General features: G+C 39.2%; 2 protein-coding genes across 2 annotated transcripts in view; one reads left to right on the plus strand and one right to left on the minus strand.

Annotated features, from left to right (window-relative positions):
• ACOXL (acyl-CoA oxidase like) overlaps positions 1–15,384 on the minus strand; it is a gene marked incomplete in the record, with an annotated part of 142,133 nt that extends 126,749 nt beyond the window's left edge. The window contains 1 exon segment of the mRNA XM_072409461.1: positions 15,127–15,384. Within this exon segment, the coding sequence (XP_072265562.1) occupies positions 15,127–15,254 (128 nt within the window).
• Positions 15,385–21,506: 6,122 nt separating this feature from the next.
• BUB1 (BUB1 mitotic checkpoint serine/threonine kinase) overlaps positions 21,507–27,178 on the plus strand; it is a 20,369-nt gene continuing 14,697 nt past the window's right edge. Inside the window, 6 exon segments of the mRNA XM_072410263.1 lie at positions 21,507–21,620; positions 24,678–24,737; positions 25,019–25,160; positions 25,263–25,459; positions 26,299–26,342; positions 26,559–26,650. Of these exon segments, the coding sequence (XP_072266364.1) occupies positions 21,598–21,620; positions 24,678–24,737; positions 25,019–25,160; positions 25,263–25,459; positions 26,299–26,342; positions 26,559–26,650 (558 nt within the window). The 5' untranslated portion in view covers positions 21,507–21,597.

The raw sequence follows: 27,178 nt of genomic DNA on the forward strand, positions 1-27,178 counted from the left end.
TCCTTGCAGATTTGGGACAAATTTAGCCATCACCCGAAACTTTCTTCTATCCACAAACCTCTCACCCCATTGTGGCTCAATCCAGACTTTCCACCGGGAATGCATCCAGCAGACTTTCATTGGTGGATAGCTAAAGGCTTTAAGTGTATTAGGGACATGATAGAAGTCCGAGCGATAGTCACATGGGAACATTTATCCTCTCAATTTGAAATTCCGGCTACGGAATATTTCCACTATAGACAACTGTATTCCTTTATCTCTCGGAGAATTAGGGAAGCCCCAAAACCCATGTGTTCATCGCCTTTTGAAAGCACTTGCTCATCTATAGCTAACACGAGGGGGCAAATCTCGGTTATTTACTCGGCGTTAATTGACCAGCATAAAAAATTGAGATATATGAGGGAATGGGAAAATGAATTGGGCATTGTATTTGATCTGGAGGAGTGGCAGGATATGATGTATGCCCTATCTAAAATATCTCTCAATTCTGGGGTGGTGGAGGCCAACTATAAAGTAGCCCTTAGATGGTACCTCACTCCGGATAAGTTGGCGAGGATGTTCCCTTCTGTCTCCTCTATGTGCTTCCGAGGGTGCGGGGACAGGGGTTCCATGGTACATATTTGGTGGACGTGTCCGGTGGCCAGGAGGTTTATGAATGAAGTATTCACCTTAATTTCAAGAGTGGTGAAACAGGAGATTCGGGTCACTGTGGAAGCTGCATTGTTTAGTAAAGTTGATACAACATTGTTGAAACCCACCCAAAAACTGATTAGGACGCTACTGGTGGCTAGTAGAATTGCATTGGCTAAAGCCTGGAAGGCACCTACAATTCCCTTGGAACCTATAACCTCCAAAATGAATTGGATCATGGTAAATGACAAACTTACCCATACCTTAAAGAATTCATTGGGCAGATTTGAAGATGTTTGGGAACCATGGTTAATATATGCCGGTTTATAATAGCTGATTATGGGACCTCAACCTGTATTTTTGCTTTGTATTTAGACTTTGCTAGTACTTCCTCTACCCCCCTCCCCCCAACACCCTGTTGCTGTTTTCCCATTTTTGGTTTCCCTTCCCTTATACCCCTTTGTGTTTCCCCTTTTGTTCGTTATGTGTCTGTTTTGTGTTAAGAGTCAGGGTCAAAGTGAGAGAGGCATCTTCTTTTCTTCTATCCGTAATAATCTCCTTTTTCTTTATTTCTCCATATTTCACTATCTCTGCTCTGGTTTCATACCGGGATTGTAACAATTACGGGTTTGGAAGGTTGTTATTGAATTTTACGTCCTCATATAACACAGATGTCTCTTATGGTTTCAAGTTGTGTATTTTTGTTTTTTTGTCTTTGACCACCGCTGTACTTTTTATTGCAAATGTTTGTTAAAGAATTCTTTATGTTAATATTTTTTCAAAACTTCAATAAAAATATTGAAATACAAATACATTTAAAAAAAAAAACTATTTTTAAAAATTAAAAAAAAAAATAAAAAAATATTATACGATTATATTATCTTGTAAAATAAGTTTTAATAAAAGACAATGTTCTGCTTTTAGACATATAAATCCACTGTATTGCATCTAATACAGTTATTTTGTACTGAATGCAATACAAAACAATTTTAAATTCCCGGCACTCCCCCAACGCAACGTCCGCATGCACCAACGCCACCGGGAACTCCCAGTGACTTATCAGATGCAGAGAACACTGGCTAGAGGATGCAAGAGGATGGGTATCGCGAAGAAGGACGCCGGCGGACCAGGTAAGGCTCCATTTACTATTGGTTTTCATTGGTTTAGCTACCCTAAGTGTGGCTCAGGGTTACTGGTTTAAGCATCTAAACCTCAATTTATTTAATTGTATAAAGGACATAAGCCTGATTTATTAAAGCTCTCCAAGGCTGGAGAGGATACACTTTCATCAGTGAAGCTGAGAGATCCAGTAAACCTGTAATGGATCTGTTCCAGGATTCAAAATACTTGCAAGCAAATACCAAATGACTTTGAAGAAATCCATTGCAGGTTTGCTGGATCACCCTGTTTTCCTGATGAAAGTGTATCCTCCCCAGCCTTGGAGAGCTTTTAATAAATCAGGCCCCTCATCTTTCCCTTCTGCAACAACCTGTCTGCCCACAATGTTTTACTATTTAGGTTGAGTTCTGCTTTAGGCCTAAACTACACAATTTATGGTATCTTACGTTTGTAAAACCTTAAAATATGTCTGTACATTAAATTGTGTTTTCGTTTTTTAAAAAATGAGGAAAAGTTAGAAATGTGATTGCTCTATGGGGCTTCATTTAAGAATTCCCCTCCATTCCTTTTATGACAAGAAAACCATCAGAAAAATGAAGTGAGGATGGAAAACCAGAATTAGACAATAAAAAAATCTGATCTAGCTTTACCCTACTTAAGCTGGAGTTTTTTATTTCCTGTTTTGGTGTGACCAGACAGAAAGTGAATATTATTTGCAATGGAGCAAAATGGTTTTAGGTAAAAAGTATACTTTACTTTAGAGAGGAAGCTGCTTTGGGCAGAGTCTGAACTTAGAAATACAATGTATGCTCAATAAATAAAAATAAATCCTCACTTTAGGAAATAACTGTAATCAAAGAGTTTAAACTACCTGACAACATGCGTCCCCTTTCAAAATGATGTGACAACAGCGGCTTGCTTCACTATTACTCTACAGAAGTCATACCAGGCAATGAGTACATGTTAATTATGTCTTTATATACAAAGTTCTCCTGTACTCATCAAGGAATTTCTCTTCAGGTAATGTTTTGCTACTAATTATTACACCAGAGATTATTTGGCACATCAATAAATGGCAGCACTGTTAACATTAGTAAAAATAGTAAATTGGAACAATCTTTTTTGGCCAAACTAGGTCACAGCAAATAAGGTAGTTATAAAACAAACACGTTTTTTGTATTTTTTTGTATCCTTATACGCTATAAATATTTCACTTGAATTGTTTTAAATGGCAATCTTTTCACCAAAAAGGCAAAATTTACATTGAACTTGTTTTCCCATAAAACTATATGCCCATTTAACATATTTTATGCATGTTAATCACCTGTGAAAGCCTCTTCTGAGGAGACATCCAATACTGCTGCTGGACGCAGCCATTTTGGATGTGATTTTTTTGTATCCCTATACGCTATAAATAATTCACTTGAACTGTTTTGAATGGCAAACTTTTCACCAAAAAGGCAATATTTACATTGAACTTGTTTTCCCATAACACTATATGCCCATTTAACAAATTTTATGCACGTTATTCACCTGTGAAAGCCTCTCCTGAGGAGACATCCAATACTGTTGCTGTACGCCGCCATCTTGGATGTGATGTCGGCAGCCGCAGTAGATTTAGAGATGCCACTTAAAGCGGACCTATCACCACATTGTTACTTTATTTAGAAGGGTCGATAACCCTTTTATATAAAGTATAAATGTGTTTTTATTTTTCATCAAATGCCTTTTTTTTAAAAAAAGGAAAAAACCTCTCCTCTTCTGTCTTTACCACTGCAGCGTCCAAGCCTGAATGGGAGAGCAGAGCCTCCTGGGACACATAGGTCACATATCTCAGGAGCTTGGGCTTCTTGTTCTGCGCATGTCTGAGATTGGGCATGCGCATAAGGGACTACTTTTCTGTCATTGAAAAAAGAAAGATGCCGAACTCCTGCATACGCAGTGAGATTGACATCCTATTTTTTTTAACAATAACAGCGGCATTCGTCACTCAATCTAAAGCCTGCGCAGTGAAAGGTCAGGTGACTTAGGCAAAAAAAATAGGAAGAAAATGGCGGGGCCCGGCACTTTCTCTGCGTCGTGACAAAGCAAGAAACTAGGACGAAACGGGACCATAAAGTAGACATCTCCAGGGGGATCAATGGACCTGTGCAAGTAAAGGTAGGTATCATTTTTTTTTCACTTTAGTTCCATTTTAAGTGACACTGAATTATCTTTCCCTTCTAAAAAAAACTAATACAGGGAGGTGAAGAAAGAAGAAGAGGAGTGGTATCAGGAGAGAAATTTAAAAAACTCCAAGAAGATGGTTAAGATGTCCATGACAGGAGGGAGCGACGCTGTTTGTAAGGTTTATCGGGATTGACTATTCTGATGTAATCATAATATATGGCAAAATCTAAGGCACGCTGTACACAAATACAAAAATGAGTGGGTTAGAATATCATAAATGAGCATTTATATATCTTGGGTTTTCTTTGAGCTTTTACCTGTAATCCTTTTAGTTGGTGACAGGGTCTCTTTAATTGTTAGGGAGATGCAACAGATTGGTGAAACAGATACATCCAGTATACATTTTCTGTTATCTATACATTTTTCTTTCACAGAAAAGTGAATGATAAAGTATCATGTTAGTATAAACCCTCAATGGAGACACAGATAGCAATGAGGGTATTGTTTTTGCACAGGGATAATAAGTAATGCTTTAATTTTAGGTCATGATGTACTTAACTCTGTATTGTCAAATTGCTCACAAACATGTACTATTAAGGACAAAGTTCCACTGACAAATCATATCAGATATGGCTACTTATCTAAGAAATTAATACACATTTACAGCAGGTAATAAGATCCCAAGGGCTGCCACATGCAGGCACAGCTTTTCTTGACCTGGTATCCTTATCATTACAAACAGTTAAAAGCATATGTCAAGGAAAAATAATAAAAAAACAGAACATCTTTAAATACATGCACAATCTCTTATCATTTATACTTGTAACATGCTGCAAACAAATACCCGATGATGTACGAGAAATACAGTATCCTGCTCCTATCCATTGTGACATGACAACACTTTAAATTCCCAGCACTTGTCAGCTCTGCCTACTTAACTTCTGATGAATTACATACAATGCAGACAAGTGTACAAGATTTTAGTGTAAATGATAAATAAAAATCTCCCAATTCAGCAGTTCATTGGCATTAGGAAGCAATAATCGCACCTCATCCTTATTTCTTGAATAGCGTCCTAAGCCTCATACACGTGGCAGCTTTTGAGGCCTGGGATAAATGTTTGTGAAATCTGTGAAAATCTACAGCTGTCTCCTGAGGTTGTTTACTGATCCACTGTGATAAATTATAAAATTATGGACACTGTTACTAGACCACTGATGTCTCCTAATGAAGAGGATGCAGCGGGACACCTCCCCTCCTCCCACTGTCCATTGAATAAACAGTGCTGCTTGCCAGTGCTTGCTCCTTCTACTGTCACTAATTTTTTTTCTTTTTAGCAGCAATTATTCATCCGGTTTATGTAGCTTTAGTGTAGGAAGCAGATGTTGCCCTGGATAATACCTGAACAAACATGAAAACTAAAGCAAATGAAAGCACTGCCAGCAGAAACATTATACATACCCAATGGTGTTACATATTATCTACCGTGCATGAAAATACCGGACCACCAGATTTAGGCAACCATTGCTTCCTCATAATCCATGGCTGCCTACTGTTATTTCAGCATCTGTGACTATCTACAACAGGGGTGCCCAACACGTGGTTTGCGATCTACCAGTAGATCACAAAGGCAACGCGAGTAAATCGCGGAGCCCTGGCTTTCAAAATAAACTCTACACAGGAGTTACTGCGTGCAAATACCGTTCCTCCATGACTGATGATCATTTGGGAGTCTGTTTGAGGCTACCAGCAACTACTGTCCAGACTATGCAACTTTGGCTGATTATATTCAGTTTAGGATGTCATCAGAGTAAAGTAATGGCCAAAAGTTACAGAATTGTATTGTGCCATACATGTTCATGCTGGTATGCAAGGTAACCAATATATATTTTAAATATAAAGTATACTCGGTATATATAAATAAATATATGTTTAGCATTTTTATTGCTGATAGATCATTTTGACTAGGTCATTTTAAAAGTAGCTGGCAAGCCAAAAAAGTGCAGTGCAGGCATCTACAGTGAAATGCTTACTAACCAAAATAAATAGTGTTGACCAAAAATATTATATGGATATTATCTGATCCATTAAACTGTTTGTGTTTCTATTGAAATTGTACATATTTTAATTGTCACAACACAGTATTTATTGATAGAAAGAACACCTAAATTACAACTTACAACATATTTTTGGGGAAAATGAGACAGATGGCTCTATTTATCTAAATAAACTTATGTCACCATACTCCCGCTCACTTCTAGCTATCTAGAAAGTTTTATATGGATCTGTAAATAAACTTGCAGAACCATGACGTCTGACTCCTCTTGAGCTTTTACTTGCTGGTATAAAGTAGTGCTTATCTACTGTGTATTCCATTCCAAGAGCACTTGCTTTGGCTTGTATTCAGCCACTAAATTAAACTTTTTATTATCTGGTTTTACCAATATATTCATGTATTCCTACAGCCCAAGCATTAAAAACGACCTCTCTATGACTTTACAAGTCAACATGAATAAATGTCTCAATATAAAGCAACATTTTAAAAAACAGTTTTCACCTTTGCATTACTGAAAAGCAGTCATTGATGCACAGACAAGTGATTTAATCTAAAGATTATGGCATTAGTCTTCTGAAGGCAGGAGGAAAGTTCCATTCAGTGTAAATAGGTAACAAGTGAAATCTGCAGAGGAGGCTTATCTGTGTTATATTGTTGTGACCACAGTCCAGAGCTGAACATGTATCAGGATTTAGAAGATAATGTTAACAATCTGCTCTTCAGTGTGTTGGCAACCTATTTATTACATGCAATACCTTGTACTATTAGGTAGCATACCACAATGCAATGCAAAGGTGTAAAGTGGCATTTAGCATTAGCAGGTATTTGAGGGGAAGTTTGGATATTGTCAGTGTAGGAAATTAGTGGCGATTATGTTTGCCTTCCTGTCTAGGTGATGAGGAAGTCAGGGAAAACCTTTTTACTTGGGACACAGATAAAATTTAAAATCTGAAAGAAATAATTCCCCTGCACCTCTATGAGCTTAGGCTACGTACACACATGCAATAATTGTTGTTAGAAAACAATTAACGACCAATCAACGATTATTTACGATTTGCCAACAATCGTATTGTGCACAATTCTGTACATGCTGTAACAATACAATCAAATATAATCCACCAATAATGTACACACGCTGGATACGATCGTTTGAACGATGCAGGAAGTGACATGTACAGGAGAAAGTGTACTGCAGAACCATCCACGATCGCTGAGCGACTGTACACACAATAGATAGCGAACGATCCTCGCCCAATCAGATCCTCCAAGACGGTTGTTTCCAGCGACATTCCTCGTTCGTCAGCATCGTTGGCCTTTTTTTGTTAACGATTATTGGCCAATCAGTCGTTAATCATTTGTTCCCAACGATAATTATTGCACGTGTGTATGTAGCCTTAGTACTATGTGGGTGAAATGCATTAGAGAAGGGTATTACAGGTGGGCTTTGTATGCTCTGTCTGGAGCAATAAAAAGATTTGAAATCAACACTAGATTTGGCAGTGTGCCCGAGGGGTATCTTTCTTTGCGGTGTCCTTGGGCCATGGTAAAGCCTTTGTATGGCTAGCACCTGCTATGTCTGTGGAGAGACCCAGGGAAAAGTTTTATTACACTTTAAACAAAAAGTCCTCAACAGGGATGAAGACAGCATTAAGCCCACAGTGAAAACCCTGTAGTATAACATGAAATTTATTAAAACCAAAAATAATGCATGTGCGTAGTTTTCTCATTCTGCTCAATGATGGTGGTTACCACCTTTGTGGTGCATTGCCATGACTAGTGTGCATGAAAATGCACATAACATGTTTTTAGAAACTTTTAGTGCATGACAACCAATTCCTACAATTTTAGTGGCTGTCAGAATAAAAAAAAGCAATGAAAAAATGTCAACACCTAAAAACCTGAACCCATGATTTTAAAAAATGCACGAAAAACCCTCACATTGCTGTAGGTTCACCTCTGCAGAGGGATCACTGTTTATGCACAGAGAGGGGCCCTTCTCTAAAGCATGTGGACTTTTTTTCTTAAGAAAAGAAACTGTATATAAACTGTAAGACTTTACATATCTTGGGTTTTGATTCACCTTGAATATACAGTATTTAGCTACTTTAAACTAAAAGTTTCATTGGGCTATAATACTTTGCACCATGATGACATTCCAGAGATATTTGTGTTACTCTGTACACCTTTTGTTTATTGTATTATAATGTCACGTTTGGATAGATTTTAATATTGTATATGTTTTCTATGATTCTAGAGAAGACTTCTGGATAATACATTGAAATACAGAACTTCATAGAGTGCTAAGAAAACCAGGAACAGATGTCATAAAACCAGACATGTGAAAGAGTATAGACTGAAGGGTAATGTATTTTGTTTTTTCATCACAGGATTTCTTAGGCAGCAATGTCAGACAGAAAACAGTAGATCCACTATGAATATCTCACTGAGAGAATAAAAAGAGGAAGGAATAAAAATGGTTATGGAGTCACATGATTAATACTGCTCTGCTATGTACTGCTAAGGCCATCCCTCAGTCTGCTGCTCTAGTCTGTTTTCTGTGCCATAGTTTATGATCTGTTCTTGCAAAGACAAATGTTACAAATATCACAAATATTCATCTAGCTATTTATGCAAAACTTCAAACCCTGCTGATGTGGGGATAACATTGTGACTGACTACTGTTCAAATAGAAAAAAGTAATATATTACATTCCTGTTTTTCACAGACTTTACACAAAAAAACTACAAATTTCTAAACTGTTGCCAACATCACCCTATCTGTCCCTATAAGTTCGGTGACCCAGTCAACCCCGATCTATTGGGGTAGTGGACGAGGTCCACGTGACCATACCATACAGAGCAAACCGAAAGATAACCACCCAACTGACTAAGGACCATTAGGAGGATGACTATCTCAGATGACCATCACAGTTTCAGGTGGTGTGAGGGGTTACTAATAAACGTACTCCTTGCAAAATTGTATTTCAGACTTCATTTCATAGTTCCAGGGTGTTATGCACACTTTTATTTACTCCAACTATGCACAGAACATAAACATCCAAGGTTTTCCATTGAGGGGATATGATCACTATAACACAAATTTAGCTACCTCTTTAACACGTTCTTCAGAGTTGCTGGTCCAACAGACCTAAATTATGGGAAAATATCTGCCAGTCTCACTACTTACAGACATAACACATCCTTTCTGCCTGAGACACCAAACCCCAGGCTCCAAGTTCCCCTAGTCTGGAAATATACAATACCTTTAATCATCATTAGCTAGGTTTTACCTAGATATCCTCAACTTCTGGCCTAGGAGGGGGATGAAATACCTGGGCAACTCATTCCTTCCAGGTTACTCTGGCTCTGGATCCCAAAATAAAGAGCCGCAAATCTGCTACAAAATAATCACGCACAGCCCTATCCAAGTACATTTCGGAATTTGGTCCCTAACTTCCCAATATGCTACAGTAGACAACTACAATTTAACCAGGCGAAAAGTGGGAGACCAAAGGGTCAAACATTCGACAGCTACTTTAGTGAATATACAGGAAAAAAATGTCTTCTAATAATTAGGTTAATATTTACGGATAACTAAACACACCTAACTAATTAGGTAATTAGGTATAACTCTCAAAAACTTTAAAAGAGTCTTTTTTTTTTTGCTACTTGAAGAAACCAAAACAAAGGTAAAATATTGCAAAATATTGCGTTTGTATATTCTCTTTTGATGTATGATCACTTATATATCTTTGCTTTGTCCCTGTGAGGTCTCATTCCTGAAATATTGTCAATTCCTGCTAAAAAACTTGATGCCAGCGTAAAAGCAGGAAGTGGTAATAGCTCATGAATGGGAACTTACAAAAACAAAGTAAAGTTATATAGGTAATTATTCTTTAGACAAGTACCATATACTGTAAACTTTTTAAACATAGACATTCAGAGTTTAGGCAGATTTTAAATAGATCCTATCAAACTATGGGGTCCTTTTCCCTTTGACATAATAAAAGAATGTTTTTTTCTATTTGCAATTTAATAACAAAAAAAAAAAAATATAAAGCACATTTGCCTACCTCTATCATCATTACCACCATGGTGATAAAAACTGAAGGAGAAACTTGTAGCCTCCTGGGATACTCACATCACATATCCCAGGAGGCTGAGTTCTGCTCGTTTTGTGCATGCCCAAGATTGTCATCACTGGTGTTGTAAATGTAAATGAACCAGTGTACGATATCACTCTCAAGAGTGAGATCGGCACTCAGCTATTTACAATTGGAGGCCATGTTAGAAGACACGTCACACAATCTTGTTTATGCACAGGTCGGAATTAAGCAACGTCAGCAAGAAGCTGGAAGAAAGAAGACAACATTTTGGGATATATCAGGGAGCAGATTTGGATTCCCTAGCTGAGGTAAGTAGACTGATCAAAGGCTTTCAGCAACAAAAGACTAGTGAAAAAATAAATAAATGCAAGTTTGGCTTTAAGAGAATCACTGGATAGTAAGCACTATAGGCTCTTCAAGGCTAGAGAAGATACACTTTCATCAGTGAATCTGGGTGATCCAGCAAAAAACAAATAGATTTCTTAAGTAATTTGCAATCTGTTAGCAAATGTTTTCAGTCCTGGACCAGATCCATTTCAGGTTTGCTGGATCACCCAGGTTCACTGATGAAGGTGTATCTTCTTCGGCCTTGCAGAGCTTTATTAAATCAGGCCCTATAAGTAATCTTATTGTAGCAAACATTCAAGAATCGCCAGACTCATAAAAACTTTCTCTAAAATTCAGAATAATCATGCGTTCAGGCACACCCACCCATTTAAGAAAGACTGGGTCTAATAATAGGTTTTTGGCACCAATAATTGCTTTGTGGTATGGGAAATGCAATATATCCCCACCCCTGGGATTTAGACACTTGGTTAATTCTGGTTTCACTGATGGGAGGCTTATTCCTAAAGGAAAAAAATGATCTGACATCCCACATCACTTATCCATAGCACTTTTATGTTTACAACAGGAGGGTTAAAAACTGTGACCATAACCATAACTGATACTTTTCTGTCAATCAATTTAGAAACTGCTTAAAAAAATGCAATGTAAGATTTAGACAAAATAAAAATGCTATTACTCCTATCTCGTGTCTTTCATAAGTCTTAATATTATCATCACTGCAGTGTTCTCCCTGGCCCCTTTTAGCAGGGTGCACCACCCGCCACTTTTCAGTGACCACCCAGCTGTTTTTGTGTGGTTACTGAAGTTGGGCCACAATACAGGAGCTACCACCTGCCTATAATTTGTTCCCACCCAGCTAAACATTTCTGGTTTCAACACTGCACTTTCATTATACAAGTCTACACTAACATAACTTCAGTGTTGTACAATACTGAAGTCTACCTTACACAGTACCGACTCCTGCACTCTCTATTACATACTGCTAACCCCGAATTCTGTTACATACTTCTCACAAACTACTTTAATGACTAGTGAACCATGCCCAATCCTTGTCCCAATTTGGCCATACTTAGAATTTGCAGCACCAAGCTATACACTTGGCATCATGCCCTGGATTTTTCACAATGTTCCTTGCGACATTAGTTTTCTTTTTCAAGGTTCAGAATATTTTCAGTGAGTACAGAAGGTGCATAGTATTTACCGAATAGCACACTGGCAGTTGTACTTCTGTACCAATGTATAGTGAAACAGGGGCTGTGGTCCCAACACCAGCAACGTATTCAATTACCTTTACAAATTTTAAGTCACATGACACAGCCCATCTAATTCAAAGCAAAGCTATGATAAAAAGTATGAATCTATGTCATTCAATGAACAATGATTTTAATAGGCAGGCCAGCGAAACCATGCAATGCCTGCTCCACCCATGAGCAGCCCAGGATAAGTGACTAAGCTGATTTGCTTTAGAAAGACAGGCAAAAGAAAGAATTACAAACCAGGCTGGTAATGGTCTCAGTGCAAAAATGTTAAATCCAACACAACTCCTGACAGGAAGAAGCAGGACAACTGTAGCATTGTATTGAAAAATAATAAATATATTTTGGCTGTTCAGAAGCTCGGAAGCAGTGGTTACTGTGTGGCTCCTGGCCCCGTGCCTGCTGCTAGGTCACCTACATTGTGCACTGGTTGGTAAAGAATTGCTGTTTGGACATTCAATAGCGGGTGGTCTTGAACCACACGCTGCTTTCCCATTCATTCTCAATGGGCTGTGGCGGGTTGAACGCTATGTACTGTCCAAGCCAAGGAAGTGGCTCTAAGGAGTGTGAAAGCAAAAACCGCATCATATTCCATAAAATTCCCAATTCTCGTGACAATGAACACCCAAAATATACATTACACATTTCTCCTATTCACTAATATATTTATATTGACTATGCACTCCCCATTTCCACAGCTGTATTTAGAGTCCAGCCTTCCCCAGCCACCACTTTTCACAAGCTTCAGGATTTTTGTCAATCAGTGTTACGCACATATGTTTGCCAAAAATGTGTGTGCAGAGAACTAACAAAAACTATACAATGACTGTAAATAATTTGCTTTAATGCTGTCAGCCTAAGAACAGGTTTTCTAGTGTATTGTGCTAAATACCATCCATATCTACAAATCAAAGATGCAGTTTTTGTGATAAGTAAAGATATGGTCATAAAGGTATAGAATTCTGGGACAAACCATAAACTACACATACCTAAACAAAAAGTGATGGTCCATATAGTGGATTGTAAAGCCCTGATGAGTGTGATGTCATACAATATTAAAATGTGTTACCAAATATCACAATATGATGGCCCTTGGTGAGGAAAGGTAAAATCTTATAAACAGGGTAAAACTAAACGGGATGAATAGGATCACAATTATCAATATATCTTTGAATATTAACCATTCGCCTAGTACTAAATCGAACTTTGCCCTTTGGGATAGTGAAGAGCTCACTTTTTGCTGTACCATATTTGCTTTGAATATATTGTTTTCTACCCATGGCAGCAAATATGACAAAGACACAGCGTAACATGTAAATCTAGTTCTGCAAGCTTGTAACTTGATGTCCAGGACAGCTAAATAGTTACAGGATTCATTCTTCTGCTATGCAAGCAATTAATGAAGCAGGAATAAATTATGACAAGCTTCTAAATATGCATATTTAGAAATATGTACACAGGAATATATAATGGCCAGCTGTAAGATCTGGGCACAGGAATATATATTGACATACTGATAAATCTGCACACAGGAATACATATTGACCTGGTTCTAGACCTGCACACAGAAGTATCATTTGACCTGCTGCTAGACCTGTACATAGAAATTATATTCCCAAGCAAGATTTCAGGCCCCCAGGTGACTTCCCTGTATGCAGGTAATGAGCTGAAATTAGGAGCACCGTCTGTTAGGGAGTGCACCTAATCCAAGCTTGTTACAGTACCTGTATAAAAGACACCTTGTCCACAGAAGCAATCAATCAGATTCCAAACTAGGCACCATGACCAAGACCAAACAGCTGTGTAAGGATGTCAGGGACAAGACTGTAGACCTACACAAGGCTGGAGGGGGCTACAAAACTATCGCCAAGCAGCTTGGTGAGAAGGTGACTACAGTTGGCACGATAATTCTCAAATGGAAGAAACACAAAATATCTGTCAATCCCCCTCGGTCTGGGGCTCCATGCAAGATCTACCCTGGTGGAGTTGCAATGATCATGAGAACGGTGCCGAAGCAGCCCAGAGCTACACATGAGGAACTTGTCAATGATCTCCGGGCAGCTGGGACCATAGCCACCAAGAAAACAATTGGTAACACACTGCGCCGCCAAGGCCTGAAATCTTGCAGAGCCCCCTGCTCAAGACAGCACATGTACCATGGACATCTGAATGATCCAGAGGAGAACTGGGTGAAAGTGTTGTGGTCAGATGAGACCGAAATTGAGCTCTTTGGCATCAACTCAACTCGCCGTGTTTAGAGGAGGAGGAATGCTGCCTATGACCCCAAGAACACCATCCTTTATTCTGTCTCAAAAACCCACAATAAACCTAGCCTTACAATTACAGACTGGTCATTTCTTTGTCAGAGGGCAAACGTACAAAATCAGCAGGGGATCAAATACTTTTTACACTCACTGTATATATTGACTTGCTGATAGATCTGCATACAGAAATATATACTGATCTGCTGCTAGATGTCAACACAGAAGTATTTACTAAACTGCTGCAAGATCCACACATAAGAATATACAGTATACTAACCTGCTGCTAGATCTGTACACAGGAATATATACTGACCTGCTGGTAATATATATTGACCTGCTGCTAGATCTGCACACATGATTTTTTACTGACTAGCTATGAAAATTTGGTGAACTGCTAGATCTATCTGCCCACAGGGTTACATATTGACCTGCTGCTGGATGTGCACACAGAAGTATTTACTAAACTGCTGCAAGAATTGCACATAAGAATATATACTGACCTGCTGCTAGATCTGTACACAGGAATAGATACTGACCTGCTAGTACTATATATTGACCCGCTGCTAGATCTGCACACAGTATTACATACTGATCTGCTTCTAGATCTGCACACAGAAATATATACTGACTTGCTGCTAGATGTACACACAGAAGAATTTATTGAACTGCTGTTATATCTGCACAAAGAAATATATACTGACCTACTGCTAGATCTGCACACAGAAATATAAATTTATCTTCTTTTGGATCTGCACAAATAAATATATATTGATCTGCTGCTAAATCCACACACAGGAATGTATACTAGCCTAATGTTGGATGTGCACACAGAAATATATATTGAACTGCTTCTAGATCAGCACACAGGAATATATACTGACATGCAACACATAAATATATATTGTCCTGCTGCTAGATGTGCACACAGACATGTATACTAGCCCAATGTTGGATGTGCACACAGAAGAATTATTGATCTTCTTTTAGATCTGCACACAGGAATAAATCTTGCCATGCATACAGCATACATCAGATGATCACCAGATGATCACAAGTTCTCCCATGCAGCCACCAGGGACTGGCAGGTGAACAGCTGTGTGCAGCCCCAGCACTGGTGACAACCTATATACTGTAGAAGTAGAATATTAGTGGTGTCCATGATTCTCGGCATGCCGGTACCTCTGCTGGAAGAGTGGGCTCTCTGCGATCTGCATCCGCAGCTCATTTTTCACTGCCCAGAAGTCTCCGTCCAGGAATCGGGACAGGGAAGTCTGTTTGACGCCCAGATCAGCGTCACCTCTCTCCATGTTGGTGAAGGAAGGAAGCGAGATGTAGAGCAGTGTTTATCCCGGCGGACTCTTCTCTGGGGAATCCTGCTCCTTCTGCACTGCTTTCTGATCTGTGTGCAGGATGTGCGCGTTCACGATCCAGCGCGCGATCCTCCCCGGATCTGCCTATTGGGGAAATGAAGACATGCGCGTCCACGCGGCTGTGTCCGCGCCCATTCATTTCACCTCTCGGGGGCGCGCATTGAGCTGTCAACTTTTCAGAGTTCACTACCCCAGGCTGTGAAACAAGTACAGGTCAAGGTTACCGTGTTGTTTCTAGGAGTCACTGGCTATGGCTAATATGATAAAAGAATGGAAGAAGAAGCTACATTTTGAATTTAGGTAGAACTATTGCTAAGCATACACTATACAATTTTATTTCTATTTTATTTTTCAATCAATATTAAGATTTATTCAAACTGATTCTTCGGATTGTTTACAAGTATTTCATGTACCGATCACCTGCTCTATCATAATTTAATGGTCACTTTTGCTGTTTTGTATAATAGGAATTTTATTTGTTACACAAAAAGTTAGTTTGATTTTATTATGAAAAAAAGCTTTGTCCAATCAATTATTAATCAAAATTCTGCCAAAAGCTAGCCATACAGTTGTTAAAGAAATGCTGGGAGCAATTTAGTGTTTTCCTTGATTAAAAAGATCACATAGTGTATTGCTAACATATGGACAAAAGAAAATGCCACATATGACGGAGTCAGTCAATGGAAAATGGAATAAAGTCAGAGTTTCACTTTAAAGTTACTTCCTCTTTAATTACATTTAGTTCACTAACAGCATTGGGCCTGATTTATTAAAGTTTTCTGAGGCTGGAGAGAATACACTTTCATTAGTGAAGCTGGGTGATCCAGCAAACCCAGAATGGATTTCTTAAAAATAATTTGCTATTTGTTAGCAAATGTTCTCAATCCTAGACCAGATCTATTTCAGGTTTGCTGGATCACCCAGCTTCACTGATGAAAGTGTATCCTCTCCAACCTTGGAGAGCTTTAATAAATCAGGCCCATTGTGTATGTAATAAAGGAGGTATGATCTGCAGGATCTGTCAAAGGCAGGGGTAGTAGAAGTAGAAGAGAGGATCTTCAGCATCTGACAGAGGAAGGGGTAATAACTGGAGGAGCAATTATCTATTTAATTATCTATATCTATTTAATAATTAACTATATAGTTATCTATAGGAGTCTAACAGAGAAATGGTTAATAGTGGTAGGAAGAGCGATCTTCAGGGATCTGGTAGAGAAAGGGGGTAGTTGTAGAAGGAAGGATGATCTGTAGTGGATCTGGCAGAGAATTATTAGTAGTGGGGAATTTGTGATCTGCAGCATCTTTTAAGGAGTGGGAGGGATGATCTGCAGAGCTCTGGCAAGGGAAAGAGTAGTGGTAAGAGAAGGAATGATCTGCAGGGATCTGATAGAGAAAGGTTGGGTAGTAGGAGGTGGGATTATCTACAGGGATGTGGCAGGGGAAGAGGTACTATTAGAAGGATAGATGATAAGTCCAATTAGAAATTGAAGCACTTTGTATTTAGAAAATATTTATGAACATGTGAAGAAAATGAACATGTGAAACAAAAACTGTTTGTTTTTATTGTTTTAGAAAAGTTTTGGAAATCCCCAAGTGTGTATTTCCACCTAGCAGGGACATGTACAGCAAAAAAACAGGAAGCAAACCAAGAGAGAGCAGTGTCACAGATACCAATGGAGCGCATGATTGGGAAAGTTCAATAATACATTGCTGGGTCCAGGGATTTTAGGAGTCAGAAGATTGAGGAAAGTTCAATAATCACAAAATGATTTCTCCTTTCTCTTCTTTCCAAATCAGTACAGTTAAAAAAAATAAAGCAATACTATTAAGGTTTACCACATTATTCCTCCCATCACACATTCTGGAGTTACATATTACTAATAATAATTATATTTGTATAATAAAAATAGCATAGCTTGTGCATAAGGGCTTTATCTTTCCCATATGCCAAGGGTACCATGATTCCTAAATACAGCCCTGCCTATACAATATGGTCTTTAAGGAGTCTCAGAAGAAATGAACCTTGTTCTAGAAGCAGCACACGCCATGGCAGAAAGTGGGTGTGGCAAACTATGAGTTGGCATAGCTGGATTGGCATTGTTGAATATCTAGCTTATGGTTAATCATCATATAAAGCAAGGACCAAATACAAATGTATGACAGCAAGGCATAAAAAATGCCAAGCTAAAGATGACTTTCATTTTTCTTCTAAGGAATGATCCAACAGAAAGTAATACTTACCCTAACCCAAGGTCCCACAGTCCACCTTTGGCCCAATATATTGATGACTGGTCCCCCCAAGCCATTTTTCTTGCAGGTCTTTGACAAATCTTGGTGCTGCCCCTCCTACATACAATGCAGGACCAGTGGCCACTTTCTATCTCGAAAATTCAATTAGTGGTTCTGCATTGTGATGTCAACAAGTTTGAGGGAGTGCTTTTAAGTGTGTGCCCACCCAAAAGTTGTTTTTTACCTTTGGATGAAAAAGGGAACCCTTGTTCTACTACTATGGCTTCATTAAAGATATGTAACCTTCAGACAAAAAAACATGTAAGTAAGGGTAGCTAGACCCCCTGTACATGTTCTTGTTGCAGATTTTCCCTCACTTACCATTGCCGGAAAAACAGGTAGAGAGGGTAAATCTACCTAATGGAGCTCTGAATAGCATTAAAACTCAGGGGCAACCAATCATTTCCCATTCTATCCAAAAACTACAAAAAAAAAATCATTTTGCCTGACATTCATTTTAGGCAGAGGTCACAAAAGCACAGCTATGTTTAAAATGTGCTCTAAACAAAACCTACACTATCTAATAATACCAACCATGAAGATAAGAGGGTGAAAGTTTGCACACAACATGACCCCTGTCCCACTGAAATCATTCCAAGTTTTTCTTCATTTCGTACACTGCCATAAAAAACATATGTTATTAGAAGTGCAGGGAGAACGATTTTTTTCCCAGCGACTTAATATAGAGATGAATATATATTATGAATGTTTAGTTTTGAATTGTAAAAGCCTTGTTTCTATGTATTAGGTTTGTTAATACTTTACATATATTTATCATGGCAAATATAACATGTGTAGTCAATTCGTCCTGCTTAGCAGTGCTGCACAGTGATTGTGTCTGGTAATTCTATGCAATGTAAGTTTGCCTATTTAGGGGCTGCTGGAATAACAATAGACCACAGCAAAGGTAGGCAAACTCTGGCTTTTAGGCCGGATACAGCCTAGCCAGTATTCCAGTCCAGTCTAAAGACCCCCTAGTTATTTATTGTTGGATCTGGCCTAATTGAATTGTTGAATTATCGCAATAGTTCCCGCAATATCATCGAGTTCTCGCACAGTAACCCCATTAACTATGCCTAAAAAGCAGAAGTAACACACAGCTACCAGTCTCCGGAAGGTTGATCTTGAACGTCGTGTCTTCAACCCTGAATGGACTGACGATTTATTCTTCGTCCAACGTGGCAACAAAGCCCTGTGTTTAGTGTGCAACAACACCAACAGCATTTTTTAAGCCGTCGAATCACAAGGGGAATTTCGATGCCAGGCATGCGCACACATACAGAGACTACACCGCAGATGAGCGGAAGACTGAGACTGCTTGCTTGCAGTCACGGTTGGAAAAAACCTTTCCTTGGACACCTTCTGGCCTAGTGTGCCTTCTTGACCTCCTGAAATGGCATAGTAGTCCAAAAAGTTCGCCGACACTGGCCTACAGTATCTACAGTAATGAACAAAGTATCTAACAAAATACCTTCATAGCTCTTGGTAGCCAGAGGCTATGAATAAGGTTCATTTAAAAAGTAGTTGAATAAGAGCAGTGGTACAATTCTATGGACAGTCACAAGAAAGGGGCCTAAAGCCACATACACACATGCAATTATTGTCATTAGAAAGGAACTTTCACAATCCTTTCCAACGACTAAGGACTGCAAGATGCATGAACGCGTGTTGTACATACAGCACCGTTCTGCTCTATGGAGAGGGAAGGGGGAGAACGACGGAGCAGCAACCCGCTGCGCAGTCTTCCCCTTCCCTTGCAATAGGATCGTTCTTCGTCCATTGTCCGTAGATCCAGGATGGTTGTTTGGACGATGGACGACGTGCACTGTACACACACCAGATTCCCGTCTGATATCGGCCCTGAGCCGATTATCGGATGAGAAGCATTGGAAGTGTGTACGTAGCCTAACTTCCCCTCCCCCAGACACCAAAAGTCCTCCAGCCCCCTCCTCATTGGCAACACCAACCCAAGGGTATTTTCACTGTTTGCTGACACCACCAACTATTAATTTTCCTTCCAGTGACACCAATGCTGGGGCATTTTATCCTTTCATTGACACTGATGGTGGGTCATTTTTTTCCTTCCAGTTACACATATCCTTCCAGTGATATCATGGCTGGGGTATAATGCCTATGATGGGTCATTTTTTCATCCTGTGACAATACCAATATTAGAGTATTTTTCTACCCTTTAATAATTTTTATTTAATTATAAAAACAAATTTACAAGTAAAACAGAGATAACAGTTGAAGAGGAGTAAATAAAATTAAACTGGAAAAGATTTGGAGGTAAAATAGTCAAAAAAGTTCAGACCATGGTGAATTTGTTATTTTGAAGCCAAAAAAAATATAAGAGTCAGAGTTATTAGACATCACCTCAAACATTATAAGCACAATATGTATTGACAGCCCTAATGACATCTGAAATGTTGAGGGTTGATTTGGAGTTTCATGGCTAAAGTGTTTTTAGCTGTAAAGAGGATATGAATTATAGGAATGGTATCAATGTCTAAATGTAATATCGCTAAAGATAAAGGACCTGATTTATTAAAGCTCTCCAAAGCTGGAAAGGCTACACTTTCATTGGTGAAGCTGGGTGATCCAGCAAACATGGAATGGATCTGGTCCAGAATTCAAAACATTTGCTAGCAAATAGCAAAAGGCTTTGTAGAAATCCATTCCAGGTTTGCTGGATCACCTAGCTTCACTGATGAAAATGTATCTAGCTTCACAGTCTTGGAGAGCTTTAATAAATCTAGACCAAAGAAGGGGGAAAAGAGGTGTCAGCTACTTCTGAGATCAAGTAAGAGTAATAGACAACTCCTATTTAATGTACAGTGCTGCATATTTTGTTGGTGTTATATAAATACTGTTTATTAACAATAATAAAATTAATCCCACATCATAAGCGCTTGTAAACCTAAATATTGGAGTATTTTTTTCCTGCCACTCTTACCCCAATATATGTTTGTGGTATATGATATACACTTCTACTAAACCCTTTCATTTGAAGCATAATGCAACAATTGATTGGTGCTACTAGTTCATTATTGTTTGATAATTTGGTAATAAAAGTGCCCAACACTCAGGCTCACCCACTTCGAAAGGTTTCCAGTTGTTCCAATAGGGCTTCGTACACACATCCAATGGTTCTTGTCTGATAGTCAGCTCAGGGCCGATATCTGAAGAGAATCTAGCGTGTGTACAGCGCACGTCGTCCATCGTCCGAACGACCGTCCTGGCGGATCCATAGACGATGGACGATGAATGATTGTAATGGAAGTGAAGGGGGAGAGTGCGCAGCTGGGTGCCGCTCTGTCGTTCTCCTCCTCCCCGCTCCATACAGCAGAATGATGTTGTATGTACAGAGCTCGTTCATGCATCGTGCAGTCCTTAGTCGCTGGAAAGGATTGTGTAAGATCCTTTCCAACGACTATATTTGCACACTTGTAACCAGCTTAAGGCATAGATGGCAAAAAAAGTCTATACGTTAACCATAAAAGTAATAACATATATATATAATAATAATATATGAAACAGACACACTCTATTATTTTCTTCTTTTTTTGTGCTTTTCCTCCTCAATTCCCTTTTATCTGTACCCTGAATAAACTGACAAAAACAACATTTTATTTTTATAGTTGACTACTCTCATAATACTCTAATATTGCTCCCTTTGGTTTCTTTCTGGATGATAAGGTCGATGAACTGATGTACCTCTTGTATTAAGCAACATAATCTACGTAGACATTTTCTGCCCTTATCAAAGATGGCCGCGAAGGCGCGCACTCACGTGATTGAAAATATTCATCACAACATCACGCGATACGAGACTTCCGCCTGTGTGTGTATTTTGAATTTGATTGGCTGTAAGCGCAGACGCTCTAGTCCTATGGCAGTTGTGCGCTGGGACTTGGCGAGCAATTTGAATTTGTGAAGAAGAAAGCGAGGCGTGTTATGGTGAGGGGCGAGAGGACGTCTCCGGGGAAACATGGATATCCAGAGCTGCGTGCAGTAAGTGCCGGGCGGGGGACTGGGCTGTATAGCTGGAGGGGCGCTGGGTTGGGAGATATAATGTTTTATACTGATACCACCAAGAAAAGGGAAACCTGCAGGGAAATTGTTGTGTGCTGCTTCTCTGTGCAGGGCAGAGATTATAAAAAGTGACCCTGTCATGGGAAGTACAGGGCTGCTATTCCTGGCCATACTAACAATGCTGGCTGTGCAGACCTGAAACCCAAAACATCAACATGGCAGCCAGGTGCCTAGCATGTTCACATGGATGGTCAGTGTTGTGGCCTCAGTGATTGGGGACATCCTCACCTCTCATGCTGCTAAAAATGTCCCCCATGGTGGTATTCCCCATCACTCCCTGTCCTTACAATGGAGCAAATACTGAGACTTTAACCTATCCTGGGCTGAAATCCTACAATGACATCCCAATACAATGAGCCTGATTTATTAAAGCTCTCCAAGACTGGGGAAGATATACTATCATAGGTGAATCTGGGTGATCCAGTAAACCTGGTAAAGATTTATTAGAAATCGCTTCTTGTTGGAAAATGTTTTCACTCCTGGACTGAATTCATTTCAAGTTTGCTGGATTACCCAGGTTCACCTATGATAAAGGGCAGCATGGTGGCTCAGTGATTAGCACTTTGCAGCGCTAGGTCCTGTGTTTAAATAATGTCCAGGATGCTATCTGCATGGAGTATGCAGGTTCTCTCCATGTTTGTGTGAGTTGGTTTCTGCCCACATTCCAAAAACATGCAGTTAGGTTAAAGAGGAACTAAACTCAAAAATGCCTAAAACAAAAAAAAAAATACTTGCCTTCAGTCCTGCAGCGCAGTTGATCGATTTGGAAGTGTCTTCCATGGGGTCCCGCGTCGCTCTGGTATCTGTCTCTGAGCAGGAGCGCCAGGCAGCACCATCGTCTTTTCTTCCTACGCCACCTGACGCAGGTGCGAGATCAGGTGATGTGGGTTGAAAAAAAACTTGCCGATCTCACTGCGCATGGGTGAGTGCAGCATTTTTTTTCTTTTTGACTAAAGGGCTCTTTCTGCGCATTTCTGAGCACCCAAGAGCCCCCCCAGGTTGCGTGACGTAGGTATTACGGGAGGCTCTGCGCTCCAATTCGTTCAATTCACCTAGGCCAGGGGTCGGGGTCTTTTATGGCCACTAGGCCATTTCAGGGGTGAGCGGGAGTACATTAGGCTGGAGTCCTGCCCACCCCCACCAGGGAATGCCCCCTGAAATGAAATCCCTCTCCTCGGTATGATTGCCGAGAAGAGGGACTTCCCTTAAGAGGGACACATCGTGATATGACCATGGACTTTGTAAAGCGCTGAGTAACAGGTCGGTGCTATATAAATACTGGATTATAATAATAACAATTTATCCAGTCTGTGTGAGATTTAAAGCGTACCTAAACTCAGAATCTTCACTTTACATAAAAGGGTAGACAACCAAGAAAAAGAGGGTGAAGCACCGCCCCATAATTCTCGATCAACTAGGCAATCAAGAATGAATTGGAGGGCAGAGCTTTGTGGTTGCACGGACTTGCACAGAAGGAGCCCTTTAGTCGAAAGGAGAAAAAAACTGCTGCACTCACGCATGAGTAGTGAGATTGGCAAGTTTTTTTCCCACGTCACCCGATCTTGTGCCTGCATGGGGTGATGTAGGAAGAAGAACCTGGAAGAACAGAGAGAAGATGGCGGAGCCTGGAGCGCCGTCCTGAAGACAGATACCGGGACGACGCGGGATCCGATGGAAGACACCTCTTGACCGATCAACTTCTCTGCCAGATTGAAGGTAAGTGTTTTTTTTTTTTCTTTGAGTTTTGTGAGTTGAGTTTACTTCCTCGTTAATAGATCATGCCCAATGTGTACTTGCAGAAATCCAGGATCTGACACACTGAAGTGTGGATTTTTATTTGCATTCTTTTTTTACCATCCTAAAAAATTTTTTACCAGCGTGTGTTTTTGTAAGTAAGCGATTGTAGTTAGTTAGTTGTTCCTGGTGACCGGCTATCTTTTTAACATAGTCAACAACCAATTAAAAGCAATGCCTTTACAAAAACAGTGTTGTATACGCAGAGGTGGCTGTAGATACTGACGGGTGCTGGGAATTTTTGGATTGATAGGCATTCCTAATAAAAGTACACGTTAGACTATTGTCTTTCAAAACAAATGATTACTGGCCTGTTGTTGAATAATTGTTTATTCAACAATCGTCTGAGAGTCTGTGATAATTCTAGGGTGTGGGGAATGAGGACTTTTATCTATCATTCTTCATGTGTACAGATGCATGTGCGGTCAGTAGGAGTATGATCACATCTGCAGTCATTACAGCGGACATGGGAACTCTGGGCTATGTTGTTCTTTGCATGCACTTGTTCACCAAGGATCATTTCTTTTGAACAGTGAATCAGTGAATCTGATCTCAGAGCTTACACAGGGCTGAAAATTTTGTTCCCAGTGTCTGGGATTTGAAGGAATGGTGACAGTATACATGACTAATGATAATGGGGTATCAAGGTGAACCTGTTACGTTATTCTTCTTGTCACATAAGGGTTTACAATAAACATAGTTCTTGTTTTTGAACGTTTCGGAGGCACTAATGCCAAATGGTTTTATGAAATTACATACACAAAAGCCTGCAGTGAGTTATAACACGTTTAGTTAGTGGTTGGAAAGTCCGTGGTTCGAATCTCGGCCAGGACAATATCTACATGGAGTTTGCAGGTTTACCCCGTGTCTGTGTTGGTTTCCTCCTACATTCCAAAAACACGCAGTTAGGGTAATTGGCTTCCCCCCCAAAATTGACCTTAGATGTTATTTAAAACATATGACTATGGTGGGGACATTAGATTGTGAGCCCTTTTGAGGGACAGCTAGTGACATGACTATGGACTTTCTAAAGCGCTACATAATATGATTCTGCTATATAAACACTGTGTAATATTATCACACCTGTAAACTGTCTGTATATCAGTTACTACAGGTTTGAGCAAATATTGGATTGCATATTTTTTTCTTCCTCTCAATTACCGTATGCTTTTGTCCCTGCAGAATGTTTGAAACCCACATACAGGGATACACTGGTGATGACCCTCTGGATTTGTGGGACAGGTAAGCCATAACCATTTAGTATTTACAATTAATCAAAAAAAGTTGAAGGACTAAACTACTTTGATGCACACCAGTGTGTAAGAGTGCACTCATTCACCCTAGCTGGCACCCCCTGCAAACCCAACCGCAGCTACACTTAGGCGGAAGCGCCTGCCCACCTAATAAAGAGAATTCTGCAGTGGCAGCCATGGTAATGCCTGCGTTATAATGCACAAGCACAACCCTTAGACTTTTGAATGTGGGCCCTAAATGCTACCCTTCTGTCTTTTGCCACTTCCTAGGTACGTTCTTTGGGCTGAGGAAACTCTACCGCCGCAAGAAAAACGTAATATTCTCTGTTTGTTGGAGCGTTTAGTTCGGAACTTCATAGGAGACAAGAGATACTGCAATGATGAGCGATACTTGAAATACTGCATCAGATTTGTGAGTCACATCTTTGTATTCTTATTGGTATAGTCAGTGAAATAAGTGAATCACTGTAAAGAAAATTTTACTATACATTTTTTTTTTTTTTTAACTTCTCAGTCTGAAACCATCGATGAACCTATGCAGTTTTTTGAGTATCTTTACACTCGAGGCATAGGTACTTGTTCTGCTGCCCTGCATGTAATATGGGCCCAGCAACTGGAAGCAAATGGGGACCTGCACAATGCAAGTGCCATGTACCACAAAGCATTTCAGAACCACGCACAGCCAAAGGACTTTCTGGATCATCACTACAGGTCAGAACCTAAATATTTCTGTCTGGATATTTTGTTTGGATTACTGAAATGTTCATGTGATGAATGTTAGATCTCTCCTTTGACCATTTATTTAAAGTGTAAATTGACTATTATTAATAAGCAGGATTTATAAAGCGCCAACATATTACATAATGCTGACAATCATTTTAGGAATGGCCAAGTGTCACATCTATCTTTGTATAGGCATGACACTGTCACCTCCAGCAACCTCCTAAACTTTACCATTGCCAGCTTTGTTCAGCTTATGCTCCCAGGACTTCATTGTCATTAGTTGGCAGGGGAAACATTTAAAGTCTAACAGACCTTGGCTATCTGACCAATGCTATCATAGCACAGGAAAGTAATCGCCCCCATGTGATATTAATACATTTTACAAAAAATAAATAAAAATATAATACAATACCTGATATGGTTTCTAAAGCATAATCTATGTTCAATTTTGATAGCTGTAGTTTTTCTTCATCATGTGGGTGCACAAAATTTTAGAAATTGACATATTTGGCATCTCATTTTTCAAAAAGGAAAATGGAAGGAATAACAGTTACACAAATATCACGGAACATAAAAATTAGCAACTTCCTACTTGGCCTAGTCTATATAGCCATGATTCTTTCAAATTTTGTATTTAAATGAAATGTGTTGTTCCAGATATTTCATTATGAAAAAAAAATATATAAATTGTAACATTTTTCTTCTTTTTCAGTCAGTTTAAAATAGGCATTACTACTCATTTTATTTTAGTGCTTCTTTTTTTTTTTTCCTTTGTTCACAATTATTTGCCATTTTATGTATAATTTTCTTTTTTTGTTTGTTTTCAGAGAGTTTCAAACAAGAATTTCTCAGAAGACTTCAACTGATCGTGGTACTAATGAATCCTTTTTAACATAAACCTTAGCAATAACACTTCACATCAATTTACCAGATTTGGACTGACTACATCCTTTTATCAGATTTAGGGAATCTAAATACCTTATTTAAAGTGAAGTTCTAAATTGCCATCACATGTCTATATCAAATCTTTTCTGCCTATTTTGTAGATAGTATGACATGACCATATACCTTTCTTTCTTCCCCATAGAACACTCTGTGCAGCCTCTGAGGGATTCCCAAATTTTGAATCAAATTCCACCTACATCAGATAATGGGGCTTCATCTCTAGCTAAATGTCAGGTACTTGTCTGCATGTATGATGTTCATAATACTCATAAGTGACTTTGTGTATACTTTTTGTGTATTTATATGTATTATATATAATTGGTGACCAAACCAGGGATATGTCATTTTTAGTGGCACATGGTAATGCATAATATCCTTGCCAACTAGTTAAGTAGCAGGATTTTAAGTACTGATTGACAAAAGGAGTTTTTACAGAAGCACAGCCTTCTTTTCAGTTTTTGTATTGTTGGAATTTTAAAAGAAAAAAGTACACCTTATTTTTTTTATTAACTTTCAGCCATGTCTGGACAATTCAAACGCACTGCTGAATAATGTGATCATTTTTTATTTTCACTTTATATTAATTTACCGTATTTTCCAGTGTATAAGGCGACTGGGCGTATAAGACAACCCCCCACTCTAACCAATCATTTGGGGGTCGTGTTATATGCCCAGTATTGTACTGTTCCTTCTGCCTATCAGATCTCACTATTGTGTGAGAACTGAGAGGCAGAAAGAACTGTACACTACTAGTTCTAAGTA

This window comes from Pyxicephalus adspersus, chromosome 4 (genome assembly GCF_032062135.1).
Source record: "Pyxicephalus adspersus chromosome 4, UCB_Pads_2.0, whole genome shotgun sequence".
Classification (NCBI taxonomy): Eukaryota; Metazoa; Chordata; class Amphibia; order Anura; family Pyxicephalidae; genus Pyxicephalus; species Pyxicephalus adspersus.